Genomic DNA, 22,015 nt, shown 5'->3' with positions numbered 1-22,015 from the left:
CTGACAGCTCCTGCGAGCCACAGGGGACAACTGAGTGCAGGGTGGAGACCAAAGGTGGACAAACTGCCCCAGAAGGAGCATGATGTGTCCCCCACCAGAGGCACTTACCCCTCCCCTAACACCCCATACATTATACATTATGCCTAATTATACAGTACATTACACAGACACCTATATATGGCACAGATACAATGCACTAACAGAAGGGGATGGATTTATTTTCTTTATTGTGTAAGCCACCTGCAGTCGGTGACCTGAATTATTCACACCTCTGGTTAACTTCGAAGCTGATTTCGAAAACGGGGCCTACGCATTGAGTGGGCGGAGACGATTGCTCTTTTCCGAGATGATCTTCTTTCTCTTTCTCTCCCTGCCCCCGCCTGTATTTAATTATCTCCCAGGATTTCAGATTCAATTTTTCTTACATCACGTTTGACAATGCACTGGCTCTAATTCAATTACTAACAGCGCGCTGGTAATCTTTTGGACTTCATGCAGGTACTGATTCCTCCAGACATTTAACGTTCTCTGTCAGCCAGCTCCACATGTTTTTATTTATTTTAGTAAATCTCCTTTTTTCAGCTTTAATAAAAAATGCCCACCAGAAGCCCCCTTTTCAAGCATGGAGGGTTTAACAAACAAACAAAGAACCCTAAAGGGAGATACATTCCAAAGAAACATTAGGGGAAGTTTGCTACAGTATCTGCAAAGGCAGCAAACAATCAAACCAGCTGACCACGGAGGCTGCGAGCTCTTCATGAGTTTATCTATTTGATAGAGTTGGAAGGGAACCCAAGGCTCATCTAGACCAACCCCCTGCAATGCATTCTCTGTATTTGAGAGTAGGCGGTGGGCAGAAATCTCACAGCTGTAGGTGTAAGTCAGGGGTCAACAAAATTTTTCAGGAGGGGGCCAGTCCATTGTCCCTCAGACCTTGTGGGGGGCCAGACTCTCTCTCTCTCTCTCTCTCCCCCCCCCTCTCTCTCTCTCTGTGTGTGTGTAAACTGGCCATGTCCGTTAGTATCCACGTTTCACTAAAACCGCTTGACCAATTGCGTTCAAATTTTGACACAATGCCGCATGTGAATATGAGAGCAAGCCCATACTGTTTGCAAAGACAGATGCCACACCTGTGCCAAGTAAAAAACCCAAAACCCAGTGTTTCAAAACACACCACTCAGACGAAAATGCATTCTGGGAAAAGAAGCAGGTTGCAAACCAGCGCCCTCTAGTGGTGGCTACACTGGTATTGCACCTATAAAACCTTTCCTCTCAACAGCACTTCGGCTCCCGTTTACATACTAGGCCGAAGCCTTTACAGACTAGGCCAAATGGAGGTACTGACTCTCCTGGGTGGGGGTTGGGGGGAGGAGGGGACGGGATAGGTCAGGACACGGTGGGACCAGTCACAGGGGTGAGCCGGGGGTGGGGGGAAGAGGGAGTGTGATACATCATGGGTCAGCACAGGGTGGGGGGAATCACAGGGATAAGGTGGGGGGAAGAGGGGGCAGGATACGTCATGGATTGGCACAGGGTGGGGGCAGTCACAGGGATTAGCCACAGCAACACGTGGCAGGGCCAGCTTGTGTGTGTGTGTGTTTGTGTGTACCCGGTTTCTCCAAAAATAAGACGTAGCCATAAAATAAGACGTTGCAGAATTTTTAAGCATTCAAGGAATATAAGCCATACCCCGAAAATAAGACACAGTGATAGGCGCAGCAGCAATGCCGGCTGCAGCAGCAGGAGGAGGAAAAAAATAAATAAGACCCCCTGAAAATAAGCCATAGTGTGTTTTTTTGAGGAAAAATAAATGTAAGATGGTGTCTTATTTCTGGAGAAACACGGATATATATATGAACGAATTCCTATGCCCCACAAATAGCCCAGAGATGCATTTTAACTAAAAGAGCACATTCTACTCATGTAAAAACACACACTGATTCCCCTCTGCCAGATTTAAAAATTTATTTTGAAGCTGCAGTGTTTTGTTGGCTTAAAGATTGGTTTGTGTTGGAAAACTCTGATCTTTTAGATTTGGAAGGATTTGACAATGCATTCGGTTGGCGTGCCTATTTATGGTATAATAAGATAAAGGCCCACAGTGGATTTAAAAAATCGTATGATTAGAAAATCGTTGTTTAATGTATGGGATTAGGAACCGGTACAAAGATTTATTACAAAGAAGAACACCTAGGTGGATTTCACCATTAGAGGCTAAAGCTTATAAAAGATTAAATATGGAAACCAAGTGGTTGAAATATAGTGATTTGCTGATTGAAGTTGATAATAAATTTAAATTAAAGTCTTATGAACAGCTTAAAGATAAGCTAAATGGCTGGTTGCAATTATCATCAGATTAATGAAATGTTTAAGGTAGACAACAGAAATACAGGGTTCCAAACAGAAAAATCCAGATTGGAATCGGAATTCCTAGATACAAAGAGTAAAAATCATTCAAAGATATATAACTTGTTGTTGGAGTGGCTTGTGAAGGACGAACAAGTGAAATCGGTAATGATAGGATGGGGTAAAGATGTGAGGCATAATATTATGTTTAAAGACGGGGAGAGGCTGTGGAAAAAAGCAATCAAGTTTACTGCATGTACTGTACTGAGAGAAAACATGATGAAAATGGTGTAAGTGCTCTGAAGCACTTGGTGTAAGTGCTCTGAAGGACCCAACAGGCTTCCAAACAAGTATTGCAGGTCCACAAAATAATGAAATGACACTATCCAACAGTGTTTTTGAGTAAAGTAGTACCTTGGAAGTCAAACGGAATCCGTTCCGGAAGTCCATTCGAATTCCAAAACGTTCAGAAACCAAAGCACGGCTTCTGATTGGCTGCAGGAAGCTCCTGCAGCCAATCGAAAGCTGCGGAATCCCCGTCAGACATTCGGCTTCCAAAAATAGTTCGCAAACCGGAAGCGTCATTTCCAGGATTGCGGCGTTTGGGAGCCAAAACGTTCGAGAACTAAGCTGTTCGAAAACCAAGGTCCGACTGTACTGCTCAAATAGTCATGACATCCGTTCACCTCCATAGCCTACAAGCGTTCTAAACGTGCAAGAAATCTCCGCAGAAAGATTCACACCTTCCTCATGCTGAATCCACTGCAAACAAAGTCGGACATTCATCTCTCAGGCATGCGTATCAAAAACGTATCATAAGACAGTAGGAAACCTCTCGCTCATTCGGTTCATTCGGCTTCCAGCAGAAGCCAGCCAGATCTTTCTGGGAGCAAAATGAGCTGGGTGTGAAGCTGTGAGCCGTTTCACTCCTCTCCAGCACCAGGCAATATTCTAGATACAGTGGTCCCTTGGTTCTCAAACACCTTGGTACTCTAACAACTTGGAACCCAAACTCTGCAAACCCGGAAGTAAGTGTTCCAGTTTGCAAACTTTCTTCGGAAGCTGAACATGCTCCCGTTTTGAGCGCCATGCTTCCGTTTTGACTGTTACGCTGAGGTCTGTCTGTTTTTGCTATTTCTTTTGAGTTTTTGTTTTTGCGGCTCCTTTTGTTTTGTTTTAGTTCAGCTCATTTAGTTCAGCTCATTGGTTCAGATCAGTTCAGCTACTGATCGCTTGATTGTGTGACTGCAGTACTGTACATTGTTTATTGCTTTCATTTTATGGATCCATGGTCTCGTTAGATAGTAAGATTCACGTAAAAATGCAGCTTTGGGGTTTTTGTTTTGTGACTGATGTGGATCCAATTGCGACCAAGTGGAGATCCCAATTAGTCGGACTTTATTCAGCAATGCGTAACAACACAGATGCAAAAGAGTCGGTAGGAATATTTCCATTAGCGCACCCTTTATATACGAAATATATGTCAACTTAGCTGTTTATTCTCAGACCAACCACCTTCTGCAAACCAAGCACCTAACCATCTCTCATCCAACAACAGTCCTTAAAAACACCCAAGTCTGCAGTCGCAAAATACGCCTGGCGCCTGGGTAATTTCTAACACTGTTCAGTGCTAAAGCCTGGGTTTCCCCTCCCAGGGAGGGAAATGGAGGTGTGGAAATGCTCCTAAAGAGAGGAGAAAACCACAAAAGAAGTCCTCTCCCAGATTGGTAGGTGTTGGTCAAGGGAGATGCAAATGAAGTCACCTTCCCTTCTTCCGATCTCATGAAAATGGTCCCAACCAGGCCTAGGCAAACTCTGGTCCTCCAGATGTTTGGGACTACAATTCCCATCATCCCTGACCACTGGTCCTGTTAGCTAGGGATGATGGGAGTTGTAGTCCCAAAACATCTGGAGGGCCGGAGTTCGCCTATGCCTGGACTCTCAACGGTTGATTGAATGTGTGGGTCCCCACACCGAGGGGGGGGGGGAGATGATTCTCTGTTTAATTTAAGCTCGAGGCAAACTCAAGTTTCATGACCATCTTATTCGGGCACAGTTAAACCCGTAATAACTTCTGCTATAATTAGAAAGCAGGAAGGGAGTACAGTAAGAGCAGCAGCAATGAAGAATAATTGCATCAGCATGTAGATTAAAAGGGGATGCCAACCAGTTTCCACGAGAGAGAGAGAGAGAGAGAGAGAGAGAGAGAGAGAGAGAGAGAGAGAGAGAGAGAGAGAGAGAGAGAGAATCCAGCGGAATTAATTCCACGAAAATAAAGCGAAGTGCAAGCTGCTTTAAAGAAACACACACAGGAGCACATAATGGCACTGCAAATCGTGCTGCAAGGTGGGGAAACTGGAGATAATGTCAAGTATTCTTGATTGAAAGCAGTGCACCTGAATGCGTGTTAATTTGGCATTCAGACTCATTAGCAAACTCAGCATTCTTATTTTTTGTAGGAAGGGGAGAATGAGGCGCAATTGAATTCAAACTACCAGGACATCAGGAGGAATTTTCTGACGCTAAGAGCGGAACGGACTCGCTCGGGAGCTGGTAGACTCTCTTTCCTTAGAGGTTTTAAAAACAGAGATGGATAGCCATCTGCCCTGGATTCTTTAACTGTAATTCCCGCATGGCAGGTGGTTGGACTAGATGATCCTTGGTGTCCCTTCCAATGCTACAATTCTATGATTCTATGAATACGTGTCTACTCAGATTTACGTCCCAGTGAGTTGAAGAGGGCTTGCTTTCAAGGAAATAGAATCATAGAATCAAAGAGCTGGAAGAGACCACAAGGGCCATCCAGTCCAACCCCCTGCCAAGCAGGAAACACCATCAAAGCATTCCTGACAGATGACTGTCAAGCCTCTGCTTAAAGACCTCCAAAGAAGGAGACTCCACCACACTCCTTGGCAGCAAATTCCACTGCCAAACAGCTCTTACTGTCAGGAAGTTCTTCCTAATGTTTAGGTGGAATCCTCTTTCTTGTAGCTTGAATCCATTGCTTCGTGTCCGCTTCTCTGGAGCAGCAGAAAACAATCTTTCTCCCTCCTCTATATGACATCCTTTCATATATTTGAACATGGCTATCATATCACCCCTTAACCTTCTCTTCTCCAGGCTAAACATACCCAGCTCCCTAAGCCGTTCCTCATAAGGCATCGTTTCCAGGCCTTTGACCATTTTGGTTGCCCTCTTCTGGACACGTTCCAGCTTGTCAGTATCCTTCTTGAACTGTGGTGCCCAGAACTGGACACAGTACTCCAGGTGAGGTCTGACCAGAGCAGAATACAGTGGTACTATTACTTCCCTAGATCTAGATGCTATACTCCTATTGATGCAGCCCAGAATTGCATTGGCTTTTTTAGCTGCTGCATCACACTGTTGACTCATGTCAAGTCTGTGGTCTACCAAGACTCCTAGATCCTTTTCACATGTACTGCTCTCAAGCCAGGTGTCACCCATCCTGTATTTGTGCCTTTCATTTTTTCTGCCCAAGTGTAGTACCTTACATTTCTCCTTGTTAAAATTCATCTTGTTTGCTTTGGCCCAGTTGTCTAATCTGTTAAGGTCATTTTGAAGTGTGATCCTGTCCTCTGGGGTATTAGCCACTGTCTGGGTACAGGATTGTAGGCTTCAGAAGACAAGCAGAATGAAACCAGGGGATCCTTTCTAAAAAAAATTAATAATAATAATAATAATATGGAAAACGTTATTTGCTATCTCGCGTTCGGGGCAGAGATAAGTGCTGAAATACTGATCGCAGCAACAATAGCAGTGGCTGCATATGAAACCCAGGATGTTGTAAGTGAAAACTGCCATTCCTTTCAGGTCTCTCTCTCCCCCCCCCCCACCTACCCTCCAATAAACTATTTATATTAGGCAAAAAGAAGTGGAAAATATGACTTGATTTCTAAGCAAGCTAAATGCTCCTCCAGATGACCTGTTTATTGAACGTTCATCCTGATTTACTTCCACAAGGCTTACGCGGAGATCAGATTATTTCCTTTCTTCATTGAGCATTCATTTTGGTTTGTTTGCAGGAAGATTATACAAGAGGCCTTCGCCCTGGTTTTTCTTGCACTTGTGGTCATTCATCTTTCTGTCCATCATTTGTTCACCTCACACTTTTCAATATATTTCCCTTTGTTAAAATAAATAAATAAAATAAAATAAGATTTTTCCCCCCATCGCTTTCCAAGCTGCAAAAAGTCCCCCTCCCCTTTTATAAAGCGGATTTGTTGCACTAGCAGAACAGAGCACTTTAATTGTGCAACCTTAATTTATGGCACTTGCTCGCATGCCGCTTGCAAAATAATGACATTCTGGATTAGGCATTCTGTTTTCGGTTGATTTTATTTAAGATGGTGGCAGTTTAAATAGTTCTGCAAGCGATACCTGGCTTGTGGGCTGCACCTCATCGAGCTGAGATGACGGTTTCGATGCATTTGATGTGCACAGGACACATCCGTCAAGCGCTTGCACGCATCCTGATTCAGCAGCAGCCCAAGAGATCTGCATGGTTTGCAAGGCTGGGTTGTCTATAGTGAACATGCAGGGATTCTGGATGGGAAATGAAGGCTGCGACTAGGGATGAAGGGATAAATCCGATCCAGTTTGCATTTAAGGGGTAAGCTCCCTAATTTGCACATTCGAAACACTACCAGAACCTTCCAATTTCGCACCTCCCCGAATTTTGCAATGCAGTTTTCCAGCCAGGTAACATGTACAGACATGCATAGACCAGGGGCCCCCAAACTAAAGCCCGGGGGCCGGAGGCGGCCCAATCGCCTTCTCAATCTGGCCCACGGATGGTCCGGGAATCAGCATGTTTTTACATGAGTAGAATGTGTCCTTTTATTTAAAATGCATCTCTGGGTTATTTGTGGGGCCTGCCTGATGTTTTTACATGAGTAGAATGTGTCCTTTTATTTAAAATGCATCTCTGGGGTATAGGAATTTGTTCATTTTTTTCCCAAAACATAGTCCGGCCCCCAACAAGGTCTGAGGGACAGTGGACCGGCCCCCTGCTGAAAAAGTTTGCTGACCCCTGGCATAGACTATGGTAAAGGTAAAGGACCCCTGACAGTTAAGTCCAGTCGTGAATGACTCTGGGGTTGCGGCGCTCATCTCGCTTTACTGGCCGAGGGAGCCGGCGTTTGTCCGCAGGCAGTTTTTCTGGGTCATGTGGCCAGCAGGACTAAGCCGCTTCTGACGAACCAGAGCAGCGCACGGAAACGCCATTTACCTTCCCGCTGGAGCGGTACCTATTTATCTACTTGCATTTTGACATGCTTTCGAACTGCTAGGTTGGCAGGAGCTGGGACCGAGCAACGGGAGCTCACCCCGTCGCGGGGATTCGAACTGCTGACCTTCCGATCGGCAAGCCCTAGGCTTAGACCACAGTGCCACCTGCGTCCCTTGCAATAATATAGTAGAAAATAATAGTATATAGTAGACCAAATTGTAGTATATATATAGTATATAGTAGTATATGGTAGACCAAATTGCATACGAATATGTGCACATTTAAATGATATTAATATTAATACTACCACCACCACCATAAAGTAGGGTTGCCATGCATCCGGAATTTCCCGGACATAGGCAGAATACTGCAGTCGGAAGCAGTGTCTGGGAAAAGCCGGAATCTGACACCGGAAGTGTAACTACTCTGGGTTTTCACTTTTTGAAATATGGCAACCCTAACATTAACGTAGGGACCCAGGTGGTGCTGTGGGCTAAACCACTGAGCCTAGGGCTTGCTGATCAGAAGGTCGGCGGTTCGAATCCCTGTGACAGGGTGAGCTCCCGTTGCTTGGTCCCAGCTCCTGCCAACCTAGCAGTTCGAAAGCACATCAAAATGCAAGTAGATAAATAGGAACCGCTATAGCGGGAAGGTAAACGGCGTTTCCATGTGCTGCTCTGGTTTGCCAGAAGCGGCTTTGTCATGCTGGCCACATGACCCGGAAGCTGTACGCCGGCTCCCTCGGCCAAGAATGAGAGATGAGCGTCACAACCCCAGAGTCGCTCACGACTGAACCTAATGGTCAGGGGTCCCTTTACCTTAAACGTGTGCTAAAATGCAGATGAATTTTCATGAAGCCTTTTTTGTGTGTTTTTAATATTTTGTAGGAAGCCACCCAGAATGGCTGGGGCAACCCAGTCAGATGGGTTGAATAATCATCTTCATCATCATCACAAACTAATGTGGAGTGCCGAACTCAAGAATGGAAAAATGAGAAACAGAAAAACTGAAATAGATATTTTTGCAATTCCTTTTGCTGTAACCCTGCCCCCTCTCTTGCTACGTATTCTTAGCTGGGGGCAACACCCCTCAGAATTTAATCAGATGCTACTGCTTTCTGGCCATCTTAGCTACAAAGTCTGAAAAATTCTCAGAACCTACTTGCTAGAAACTCAGCCCCATTTATCTCATCGGGATCCCCTTCGGAGTCAACAGGTTTAGGGTTGAATCGAAAGCTTCCCCCCTCGACGCACGAGCTGGAAGCAGCACCTCCAAGTTCTGTTTTATTAAACCACTCTCGAAGTTTCCCCTCCCTGACATTGAGGAAAACAGGTGGAGAGTTTCCAGAGACAATGCTCGTAAAAGATCACAGCCAGAGCAGAAGGCCGGGTTGGCGGAATGCCGCAGACGAACTACAGCCTCCGGTATTAGATCCGTGAAGTGTGAGATGCTCGGATTGACTCTGTCTGCAGGCAGAGGTTGTTGCATGCAGAAGATCCCGGGTTCAATTCCTAGCACCTCCAGGTAGGGCTGGGAAAATCTCTTACCCTGAAAACCTGGCGAGCCTCTGCCAGTCAGTGCAGACACTACTGAGCTAGAGGGACTAACAGGACAACTTCCTATGTTCCTGCGACTTCTTCCCTAAACGGCCTCGGTCCAGTATACCTGAAGGAGCATCTCCACATCCATCGCTCTGCCCGGACACTGCGGTCCAGCACCAAGGACCTTCTGGCTGCGAGAAGCCAAGCTACAGGGAATCAGGCAGAGGGCCTTCTCGGTAGTGGCACCTGCCCTGTGGAACGCCCTCCGAACAGATGTCAAAAAGAAAAATAACTACCAGACTTTTAGAGGACATCTGAAGGCAGCCCTGTTTAGGGAAGCTTTTAATGTTTAAGAAATTAGTATATTCTAATATTTCTGTTGGAAGCCGCCAAGAGTGGCTGGGGAAACCCAGCCAGATGGGCGGGGTATAAATAATAATATATTATTATTATTATTATTATTATTATTATTATTATTATTATTATTATTATTCCTGGGAGATAACAGCTGACCAGCTTGATCCTATATATATTTACTCAGACCTTGTGTTCAGCCCCCCCAAAATTGTGCATCCTGGACTATGCCCCCCCCCAATCTTCTTTGGCGATCCCTCGTAGCCGAGTATGATTGTCTTCCATAAACACAGTTTTAATAGTGAGTCCGTAAGCAACTGTGGAGGCCAATTCTGGATCCACACGTCCTTCCACAGTGGGGACATTGGTTTCCGGGCGAGTTGATCACGGTGTGGGTTTGCCAAGCGTGCCTTCCTCTTAGCACATTTCTCCCTTGCCTCCTGAGTTTGAGCGTCTTCAAAGCCCCTGACACCTTTGGTAAAGGCTGTTCTCCAACTGGAGCGCTCGCAGGCCAGTGTTTCCCAGTTGTCGGTGTTTATAGACTCCGACAACTGGTATAAACCCCAACGATACTCTCCCCCTGGCCCAACTTGACTGGAATCTCTCAGCAAGTCTTTGAAAAATTAAAGAAGACCAACAAAGGCCATTTCTAGGGTATTTGGGAGGAAGGTAAGCCCCTTTGTAATGTCCACCACTTTCCACAACAAAGGAACAGCAGTAAACCATAATTGAAAGGCGCCAAGCATGCAGAACATCAAAAGTGTGTGTGTGATTGTAAGTGTGGGAGGAGAAAAGTATCGACACTTCACATAAATCCAATAGGGCAGCACAACATCTCTTTACCACTACAATAGTTGAGTTCGTAGATCGATCATAACTCCGCTCTTGCTTTTGTAACGAGTTTCGCTGCAGGACTGACCCTTTGGAAAAGCAAACCAGGCTGTTCCTTGGGGCTCCAGAAAGTTTTAGGAATACAAGGATTGTATCCCTGCTTCTATTTTTAAGAATAGCATCTTAAAAAGCAGAGACATCACCTTGCCGACAAAGGTCCGTATAGTTAAAGCTATGGTTTTCCCAGTAGTGATGTATGGAAGTGAGAGATGGACCATAAAGAAGGCTGATCGCCGAAAAATGGATGCTTTTGAATTATGGTGCTGGAGGAGACTCTTGAGAGTCCCATGGACTGCAAGAAGATCAAACCTATCCATTCTGAAGGAAACCAGCCCTGAGTGCTCACTGGAAGGACAGATCCTGAAGCTGAGGCTCCAATACTTTGGCCACCTTATGAGAAGAAGAGAAGACTCCCTGGAAATGGACCCTGCTTTTGGGAAAGATGGAGGGCACTAGGAGAAGGGGAAAACAGAGGACGAGATGGTTTGACAGTGTTCTCGAAGCTACGAACATGAGTTTGACCAAACTGCGGGAGGCAGTGCAAGACAGGAGTGCTTGGCGTGCTATGGCCCATGGGGTCACGAAGAGTCGGACACGACTAAACAACACAACAACATCACTGCTTCTCTAACGGATTGTGGAGGAACCCCTCTGGACTACATAGCACAACTGCCTGGAAAAATAATACTGTATATTCCTGCGTATAAGACTACTTTTTAACCCAGGAAAATCTTCACAAAAGTCGGGGGTCGTCTTATACGCTGGGTCGTATTTCTTATACGGCGAGTATATCCCAAACTTTATATTTTAACTGGAAAAGTTGGGGGCGGTCGTCTTATACGCCGGGATAATAATGAGCCCGGTTGCTAGATCAAGCGAATGACCTATTAGGACTGGGCGATATTTGGTTTTGAACATTGTGATATATCACCAGCTAAACATCACGATATACCGATAAATCATGATGTCTGAAATATGGATGGAGCTATGTAGAGGCGCTGGCTGGCTTCACAGTTCTCTCCACACTGATTTTTGCACAACAAACACATGCATCATTTTTTAATATATATTTCCGGGTCCAAAATTATGAAACGGGTATCACGATATGGACTTCAAACTGGTTTTGGACGACATATGGATATATACAGCCCCTCCAATCCGACATTATGTCCCCAGTGGCCAGCTAGATGTCTAGGAAAAGCTCACAAGCAGGGACAGCAACTCTCCTCATTTGCGAGTCCCAGAAACTGGTGTCCACAGTGGGGGAAGAACATAGGCACTGTGGCTAGAAGCCATGGAGAGTCTTGTCCGCCTCCTTCTTCAAGCCATCTCACTTGGTTTCCATAACTTGTGTGGGCAAATGTCATAATTCTACTCTGCAACGTGGGGGGAAAGTGCTTCCTTTTGTCTGTTCAGAATCTCACAACCTTCACGGCTTCATGGACTGCCTTCCTCCCCTCGAGAGTTGGAGAAAAACTCCACTTTGCATCAGGCAAAATTGCGTACAAATTGCTCTCACCTCTGCATACACTTCTATCACAATCCCCTCTTTTCCTAGCTGCAAAAGCCTCAAGTGTTTCAGCCGTGGCTCAGAGAGAGAAGATGCTTGCTCTTTTCTGCACCTTTCCCAGGTCTACAAGGGCGAAACGTGTTTTTTTTGTGCAACTTGGAGTTTCCTTGCGCTCTCTGTTTCCTGAGTTTTTTTCACTCCGAGCCCTGTGCTCCTTTCTCTGGGGCTCACACACCTCTCATCCCAAATTGGTCTTCCCTTTCTCTCCACAAACTGCTACCATTTCCCAAGCTTAGTTGCCACTGTTCCACAGGATTAGCCAAATCTCTCGCACATCTGCGCACCTCTCCAAACAGGGAGTTTCGCAAGGTCCTATTCTGGCGAAAAAACGCCGACCTGAATTGTAAGAAAGTTTTAAAAGGATTCTAATATGAATCACACATGCTCTCAGGGATACCGTATGTGTCTTGCATTCCTAGCCTCTAGATATGGAGAGTCCCACTCTAGCAAAATACCTGCAGGGTTTTTGTGGGGGGGGTGGGAGGATTAAATAATAAGGATTTCCCTTCAAATAGTGAAGTATGCAGCAGGTTTTTTCCCCCTTATTTCCATAATTAAATATACATATTTATGGGTAATTAATCCAGATCTTCTTTCTGATGGTGGCTGGATAAATTTTGATGGCACTTTTTTTATCATTCAAAACATCATACGCTCATTCTGTTACACCTTCTGCACTAATTTATAAGTCACACACCAGGAAGAATTTTGCTAAGTTAACAATGCAGTCCTGTACGTGCTTGCTTAAAAACAAACCCTGTTGTGCACAATGAGACCTAGTCTCATGTTAAATGTGCATAGGACCTAGAAAGGTTGCTGATGAAAGAGGTTGGAGATCAAAGGTCCACATCACCAATAGTGCGATGAGTTGGTGGGTGCTGGACACCCTAAATTCCTAGAAGGTGTTAAAATTTAATTAAGACTTCGGGTGTTAAAACTGGGTAACAGACTCGTCTGTATTAAGCTGTGTACTAGACACTTTTAAATCCTCTGGAATCAGCTTGTGTTTAAAGATAATTAAGCCAGACTAATTAATACCTCCTGTGTAAGTTAATGTGCCATTAGGACAACAGAGGATCAAAGGAATTATGGCAAATGAGCCAACAGCTTACAGCAGAGAGCATGAGAAGCAATGCCAGATGGAAGCTTAGAGAGTTTAGGAGCAATGTAACACAGAGGTAAAGTAGCAGAAAGAAAAGCAGAAAATCAGAAAGCACAGGGGCTGGTGCCTGTCTGAATCCAGGGCTGTGTCTATGGGAGAACCAAGACTCTGCTGTGTAGCCCTCCATTGTAGGCTCAGGGTGCCTATGTGTGTAAATAAACCACGTATCAAAAAGACATCACAGTCTCCGCTGTGCCCCATTTCCAAAAGGAAACACAAGTCCTGAGTAAGTTCACCTGGAACGCCTGGCATCCCGAACTGATTGGAGATTGGGGTGGCAGGTAATACGTTCTAGCTGCATGTGTGCAGACACATGCCAGTCTAAGTCTGAGATTTAGTGAATGCTGACAAAGGTTGTCAGCAGCTACGAAAAATGCATTTCCTATTCTTTGCAAAGAGGGAGGGCATACTATGAAGAAAGGATTTCAAACACTAGGAAGATAAAAACCCAGAGGCTATGGGATCTCTTTTCTCAGAAAAAGGTGGGCACAGGTTTGTCTGGGGAATGTTTCAGGTGAGAGGTAAATGGATTTTGGGGCTAACCTTCCGGAGGTGCCCAACTGTGTTAACTTTTGCTGGGCGAGGAAGTTCTAAATGTAGGGGCTCAACCCAGCATCATTGCCCCGGACTATGTGCAGAGACTATGTGCAGGCTCCAATACTTTGGCCACCTCATGAGAAGAGAAGAATCCTTGGAAAAGACCTTGATGCTGGGAAAGATGGAGGGCACAAGGAGAAGGGGACGACAGAGGACAAGATGGTTGGACAGTGTTCTCGAAGCTCCGAACATGAGTTTGACCAAACTGCGGGAGGCAGTGCAAGACAGGAGTGCCTGGCGTGCTATGGTCCATGGGGTCACGAAGAGTCGGACACGACTAAACGACTAAACAACAACATGTGCAGAGACATCGCTTCCCCAAACATACAGAGCTACCGCTGCCCACAAATATAAACACATTTAATTTGCCTGTAAATTCTGGAACAAACTGGTATTTAAAATACAGCCCCCCTACAATAACTGCCTGTCAGAGGTAACATCAGGATGACCATGCTGAGACTATGGGCGACAATTCTTCTCCCATACGATCTTCAAATATGCCTTTAAATAAAAATAAAAATAAAAATCCCGTTGTCTGTTTTCACACAGGTCTAGGATGTCCTGCTTTGGGACACAAGCAAACCCAGAAGCAGTGATTTCTCTCCCTGTGACCGCACGGGGCAGAAGGATTCTGGAGCAGAGCTCTAGTTTAACACCAGGGAGATGATGTTTCTTTGCAAAACAGTACCCAGGTGTGTTTTTCGCCCTTTCCACCTTTAACAGTATAGTCTAGCTACAGGGGTACATTGCAGTAAGTATCTATACTCGATGAGCGGTAATGGCATTCTCAATTGCTTAGCAGGTTGATCCCAGGGGATAAGCTACTGGTGGCTTTTCGATGCGGGCTAGATTCCTATCGTGTGCTGTTAAGCACTTGGTGAATTTTTCAACAGTAGCAGAATTCTTACAACCTTCCTGCTTCCTTCCCCGGGTTTCAGATCTGGTGCAGACGCGTGGCAGAAATCCCACCAACCTGGGAAGGCAGATGAGCGACATAGTTGCTGCCCAAGGTCTTTTTTGAACAAGAGATCCCACCTGCGTGCAGAGCATGCTCCCTACCTCCAAACTACGGCCTGTCTGCAACCCTTCAAGGTCGGTTTGTTCTTGCAACCTGATCCTATGTAGCACGTTCTGTTGGATCCAGTGGGACTTATTTTCTGTACAATTCCTACCCTATGCGTGGTTACTCAGGACTAAGTCCCATGGTGTTAAGGGAGATTTACTCCCCAGGAAATTCTTTTCAGGCTGCAGGCTGATTACCAGGATTCTCCCATCTGCAAAACGAACCACTTTTGCAGGGTGGCTGTGAAAAGTGGCCGTAATGTGCTTCTAAAAAACGTTGCAGTGGCTAAAATTATTGAGAAGATCAAACCCTTCAGCTGTCAGACACGGGAATAGCCAAATACACATTTAACACATATTCGCGATGGACTTTTGTTCTCGACAGCAAACAGATCCTTAAAGCCTTTCGAAATGTACCATGAATGGCAAATCCCGCAAGCATTTCTCCATCTTTCCAAAAGTTGGGTGAACTTTAAAGGGGCAGCTGGTGGTTCTTAGCAGAATACAAGGATGGAGCACTGAAAGTTAAGTTTCCACCCCAGTTTCAGCTACCGCTACCACTTTTAAAACTGAAAAGCAAAATAAGTCTCCTTTTCCTCTCTATGGAAGTTGCTGCTGTCAGTTGCTTCTAGGGGAGGAAACGTGAAACATTTACAGCTGGTGTCTCCTGTCGGAACAGCTTCAGCTATGCAAAGACTTCCAAGTGACACCGGACAGAAGGTAAGAGGTGCAAAAATGCAGGTATGGGGAGCCAAAGGTGTCCTGTTTGATAGAGGCTTATTCACAAAGGTTGTTTTATTATTAATATTATTCTTACTTGAAAAGGGATGGTGTTGGGCATCTGTATATGGAAGCTGTTTGTGGGGAAAGAACGGTTCTGTTATTTCACAGTGGAAACCACCGACGCCAAGCAATTCAGACACGCTTGTAAATAGCAACCAACAAAAATATGCATTTAGCAGAGTTTGGGGTTGGCTTTTTTTGGTTGTTGTTTAAAGGCAGCGCAAAGTTTTTTGTTTTTGTTTTTACACAGCTCACGTCGTTAGTCAGAAAGGAAATTGCTCCTGTTGTTGGAAACAATTGCTCAAAAAGGAGACTGCCAAAAGAGGAAGAAAACATAGAAAGAAAGCTTAAACCTGTGTGACTTACCAACCCGAAGACGGAACTCAGCACCAAACAGCATATGACCAGACCCAAGCTGTGATACACCAGATAGGATCCCATAGCCAAACAGAGACTCTCTGCAACATCCAAGAAGTCTCAAGCGGGCTGGACTGTCCTGTGCAATCCTGTCACCGTGTTCCTTGAGTTAATGGCAGACCCCAGTTTGTTGATGGGGGTTTCAGGGTTTAGGGGGGAAAGGTGGGGCGCGGTGGCAGGGTTAGCCCCAAAGGCAGGAGGCGAGGAAGAACAGCTCTTTGCCTCGCTTTCTCATGACTGAAGAGTTTCAAAGGGGTCGGAAGAGGCAAAGCGGAGGGCAGTGCATGGAATGGGGGTGCTGAGCGCCCCAATGCAGACACAGCCTCAGTCCCTGGTGGCAGGGCCTTCTGCCTGGACGCATCTGTCCCCTGGCTGACAAATCACATCCATATGTCAAAACTGCTATTCCGTTTCCCTTTTCTTTTCTTTCTTTTTTTTCTCTCTCAAGAGTCAGTGGGAAGTTCAAACCATTTCTTTGTCAAACACAAACACACACTCTCAGAAGGGGCGGGGGAAAGGGGTGGAGGGGAGGGGTTGGGGGGAGTTGTAAAGTGGGGGGGGGAGGGAACGAGAGCTTTAAACCACTAGGTTTATTTTTAGCAACAGTGATTTTGTCCAGCAGGTCTCTAAAGTCTGTTAAATCGAGGGGGAAATCTCTCTGGGAGTTTTTGCGGAAAACAAGCACAAAAAAGTAAGCTAGGTTTCGGTAAGAGAGCCTGAAATCTTTTGCTTTTCCCGCTCCCGGTTCAGAATTACGTGCTGTTTCCAAAAAGCAAACAAACCCTGGTAGCTTTGTGTAGGAACAGCACCAAGCTCCGATGCTCCTCGCCTGGCTCCGGGGTCACTTAATCATAAATACCTTCGTGCCTTCTCCATCTCCCCTCTCGTCTCTTCCCTTTGCAGAGTTTCCAAAATTAAAAAAAAGGGAAAAACGCGCCGCGGATTGAATGAAGCGTGGAAACGTGGAGCAGGCGAAAGGGTTTCCTTTTAAAAGGCGCCTGGCGGTCTTGCAGCTTTCCCCCCCTTTCTGGTGGTGGTGGTGGGGGGGGGGTGGGCAGTAGAAAAGAAGCGGGGCAGAAATCCCTCCAGACCTTCTCTCTGCCCCGCGATCCACAAACCTGCAAGAACTCCGAACCGGTCCCTCTGGCGTCTCTCAGCAGCGCAATCGGCGACAAGGGAAGAGGCGGAAAAAGGCTGTTAACGTGGAGAGAGAGATAAAAAAAAGTGGTTGCTTCTCGCCTTCCTGCTCGCTCCTCGCCTCGCCTCGCTTGCTGCTGCTGCTGTTGGCGGCTGGGTCGACTTGCAGCCTCCTTTTTCGAAATGAACACGCTGACAGTCTGTTTACTTCCACATCCACAGAGAAGGGGAGGTGTGCATTTCTCTCTTTTTTTGCGGAAAGCCGAGAGCCCGTTTCCATTAGGCGGCGGCGAGCAAAAGCGCACGGTGTCCGCGCCAGCCAGGGCGCATCTTTTTGCCCAAGGAAAAGCTCCGGAGGTCGCCAGAAACTCTTCAGAGGCCGCCCTGCGCTCCTTTTTTTTCCTGCCGAGAAAGATCCCAGGCATTCAATTCAAGTCTCTCTCTCTCTCTCTCTCTCTCTCTCTCTCCACGCCCCTTCTGCTCCCCTCTGTCGAAACTGACCAGCTCCGTCCGCTCCCTCGAGCAAGAGCGCTTGTCAGTTCTCTCCAGCGGGATGCGTAAAATCCGCCAGACCCAAACCGATTTCTCCAAAGCAGGCCGAGGGGGGGGGCCGTGTTGGGGAGGGGAAGGGACGGCAGGGGAGGGGACGGCCCCGATCCCGTGCTGGTTTACTCGGGAGTAAACATCAGCTCCGCGCTCATGTAAGCGTGCTTAGGGATTGCAGAGACGTGCCAAGGAGTGCGTTACAGTGTTCTTCCGGCAGCCTAACATTACAAGAAAAATTGCTGTATGGCTTCAGAAACTGAACCCGAGGGAAGTTATTGTCCGCCGCGCACGGTGGTGGATGGACTTTCTGCGGAACGCAGTGCGCTTAAAATGGCCCGAGGCTGTGCGCGTCTATTCGGGAGTAAGTCTCGCCGGATCCGACGGGGTTTACTACGAGGTAAGCGTGCACAGGGAGTGTGCAGTTGGGCATCCGTATTCCTACCTATGCATGCTTACTCGGGACTGCGGGGGGGGGGCGCTTCCTCGAAAGTAATTGCATCAATGGAACCGGAGCGTTATAGCCCGGGTCTAATGGTGTGTTTACTCGGACGTAAACGCCACTAAGCTCAGTAGGGGCTCGTTTCCAGTTTAACTGCAGTGCATATACGAGCTGGCAACTTTAAGCGCGTTTACTCGGAAGGAAGCCTCGGCGTTTGCAGTGGGACTTACTCCCAGAAAGTGAATGCATGGGATTTTTTTTTTTTTTTGGCAATGATGCTTTGAAAACTCTCCGTTATCTTTTTTTTGGGGGGGGGGGAGATTTAGCAGTTTTGAGAATGTGCGAGACGGGATTGAGCACCAGATGAGCTCTGCAGGAATCTCCAAGGCTGGTATCGTCCTCAGAGTAGACCCATTGACATCAACGGCCACGGCTCACTGAATGGGTCTACTCCGAGTTTGTTTGTTTTTTGTTTTTTTAAAGAGTTGGACGCCACCCTAAGTCCATCTTGAAAGAGCAAAATTATTATTGAGAGTTTAAATAGCTCCAGATCGGCTTGAATGGGGCGCCTTCTTCAGCAGACGTTATGAAAAGGGTCTCTCTCCATCCCAGCCGCTCAGAGGCAAGACTTCCTGTAAAAGAGGGAGAGAGGACGGCTCCTGCTAACACAACCTCCTTCTCTGAGGCTCTCAAGGAAGAGATGTGTGTGCGTAACTAGGAGCCAGCTATAAAAGCCCCCAGCCGGTGGAGATGGCCCCCATTGGCGGCCTGCGCCCACCACGTGACCCGCGGGCAGGCAACCGCAAGGCTGGAATGGCCACACCCCTCACCCACCCCCTCTCCTCCCCCTCCTCTAGGTGGGAGGGGAAGCGGTTGCTGCTGCTGGAAGTTGCAGCTTTTGCCCGTAGCTCCAGAATCTCAGCAAACTGAAATCCTTGGATTGGACAGGAGGGGAGACATATATTAAATTCCTGCATTGCAGGCGGATGGACTGGACCAGTGCCGGATTTACGTAAAAGCTAAACAAGGTATAGTTTAGGGCCTCACTCTCTTGGGCCCCCCCAAAAATTGGATGTACATTTCAAAAATATAAGAAAAAAACAACAAATAAAATAAAACGTCCATATTTTGTTATGTGCAAATGGCTTTAGATACCTGCTAGGTCCATAAATATCCATATAGCATATGTTGTTCTTTAGTCGTTTAGTTGTGTCCAAACTTTGTGACCCCATGGACCAGAGCACGCCAGGCACTCCTGTCTTGCACTGCCTCCCGCAGTTTGGTCAAACTCATGTTCGTAGCTTCGAGAACACTGTCCAACCATCTCGTCCTCTGTCGTCCCCTTCTCCTAGTGCCCTCCATCTTTCCCAAAAGCAGGGTCTTTTCCAGGGAGTCTTCTCTTCTTCTCATGAGGTGGCCAAAGTATTGGAGCCTCAGCTTCACGATCTGTCCTTCCAGTGAACACTCAGGACTGATTTCCTTCAGAATGGATAGGTTTGATCTTCTTGCAGTCCATGGGACACTCAAGAGTCTCCTCCAGCACCATAATTCAAAAGTATCAATTCTTCGGCATAACTTCCACATACCTGTACAATAGAAAAACTGCTTGCTTAGCTGATCTGTCTAGATGGAATGGTCAGCCCATCACTCATAAGGAAATGACTCTGCACAGATAAGATTGAGTGGACCGGTATTAAAAATAGCCTCTTGCCAGCCGGTCAGATTTTATTTTATGAGTTTAAGGATTTATAGCTTGCCTTTCAACAAATGCTTCTAGGTGGCCAATGATAAATACAATAATTGCAGTGATACCTGGACACACCTGGGATTGAACCTGAGACTGACCACTGAGCTAAGGGCCCATCTCCTTAACAGAGAGGGGTCTCTCTCCTAATCCCTATTGGCAGGTGTGCAGAAGAGCTCCCACAACTTGGCTGACAGCATCTCCACAGTATTTGTTATTGTTGTGAGATTTTTTTGGGGGGGGGGGAGTCAGTCTGGATGATGCTCAGAGTCCCTTCCCGCAGTGTGGTCAGACTCATGTATATTCAACACAAAAAACAGTGACAATTTGTTGTTGACAAAGAACAGCTGGACATAGAAAGGGCCCCATTACCTTCACGAGCTTAGGGCTTCAACAAACCTAAATCTGGCCCTGGGCTGGGTTCCTCCCAACGATGCAATTCCATGATAATAATACTAATACTAATACTAATAATAATTTATTATTTATACCCCTGCCCATCTGGCCGGGTTTCCCCAGCCACTCTGGGTGGCTTCCAACAAAACATTAAAATACAGAAATTATTTCATTTCTATTGAAGCTTAATTGCTGTTTGGTGTTACTCGATCTCTTACATGCTTTCAGCTTTTCGAACTCGTGTGTTGAGTCAGTGTAATATTTGTATCCCCTCCTGTTTTTTCCAGCAACAAATGGGGAGCTCGAAGCAGCTTTTCGGTAATCACCGTGGCATTAAAAAGAAGCAGCAGCGAACATTGCAGTGCTATGATATGAAGCACGATAGCAGATAAAGCAAACAGCAGCAACAAATTCATCAAAACAAGTGATGCAATGCCATAAGGTCATAGAAACTCAAAGTACTGCCCAAAATTATTCCTTTTTAAAAATATATATTTTTAAAGTTTCACATAACAAGCTTAAATCCAAACATATCATTCACCTCCTCATTTAGGATTTCCTGAATCCCTTCCCTTTCCCTTCCTTCCATGGTTACCATTATCAATCTTTCTTTTCATCTCCACATTTTTTAATTTGTAAAAAATAGTAATCCATTTGTCCATAGTTTTTCGTGCATTACAAGCATTACTCAAACCCTGCCAAAGTTTTTAGTTGTTTACAGTATTCTCTTGAATACATTATGAATTTTCCCCATTCCTTCTTAAAATTCTCCTCCTCCTGGTTTCTGGTTTCCCCCAGTCAATTTCACCATTTCAGCATAATCCATCATTTTCATCAGCCATTCCAGTCTGGCTGGAACTTTGTCTTCTTTCCATTTCTGGGCCAGTAGTATCCTCGCTATCGGACGTGGGTGGCGTGCGGTCTAAACCACAGCCTAGAGCTTGCCAATCAGAAGGTTGGCAGTTCGAATCCCTGTGACGAGGTGAGCTCTCGTTGTTCGATCCCAGCTCCTGCCAACCTAGCAGTTCGAAAGCACATCAAAGTGCAAGTAGATAAATAGGTACCGCTCCAGCGGGAAGGTAAACAACGTTTCCATGAGCTGCTCTGGGATCGCCAGAAGCAGCTTAGTCATGCTGGCCACATGACCCAGAAAAACTGTCTGCAGACAAACACCAGCTCCCTCGGCCTATAGAGCGAGATGAGCGCTGCAACCCTAGAGTCGTTTCCAACTGGACCTAACGGTCAGGGGTACCGTTACTTAGTATCCTCGCTGCTGTCGTCACATACATGAAAAGTCATAGAATCATAGAGTTGGAAAAGACCACAAGGGCCATCCAGTCCAACCCCCTGCCAAGCAGGAAACACCATCAAAGCATTCTTGACATATGCCTGTCAAGCCTCTGCTTAAAGACCTCCAAAGAAGGAGACTCCACCACACTCTTTGGGAGCAAATTCCACTACCGAACAGCTCTTACTGTCAGGAAGTTCTTCCTAATGTTTATGTGGAATCTTCTTTCTTGTAGTTTGAATCCATTGCTTCGTGTCCGCTTCTCTGGAGCAGCAGAAAACACCCTTTCTCCCTCCTCTATATGACATCCTTTAATATATTTGAACATGGCTATCATATCTCCCCTCAACCTTCTCTTCTCCAGGCTAAACATACCCAGCTCCCTAAGCCGTTCCTCATAAGGCATCGTTTCCAGGCCTTTGACCATTTTCGTTGCCCTCTTCTGGACACGTTCCAGCTTGTCAGTATCCTTCTTGAACTGTGGTGCCCAGAAC

The 22,015-nt window shown here is 46.2% G+C and overlaps 1 protein-coding gene across 1 annotated transcript in view; it reads right to left on the bottom strand.

Annotated features, from left to right (window-relative positions):
• The window catches only part of PTH1R (parathyroid hormone 1 receptor), a 133,718-nt gene extending 114,548 nt beyond the window's left edge, over positions 1 to 19,170 (bottom strand). Inside the window, exon 1 of the mRNA XM_060280998.2 lies at positions 15,921 to 19,170. Within this exon, the coding sequence (XP_060136981.1) occupies positions 15,921 to 15,995 (75 nt within the window). The 5' untranslated portion in view covers positions 15,996 to 19,170. The remainder of the gene's footprint in view (positions 1 to 15,920) is intronic.
• Between the last annotated feature and the right edge of the window lie 2,845 nt (positions 19,171 to 22,015).

Source organism: Zootoca vivipara, chromosome 11, assembly GCF_965207765.1.
Source record: "Zootoca vivipara chromosome 11, rZooViv2.hap1.1, whole genome shotgun sequence".
NCBI lineage: Eukaryota > Metazoa > Chordata > Lepidosauria > Squamata > Lacertidae > Zootoca > Zootoca vivipara.
Note: the sequence above shows the minus strand (reverse complement) of the source record. Positions and strands in the feature narration are given on the sequence as shown.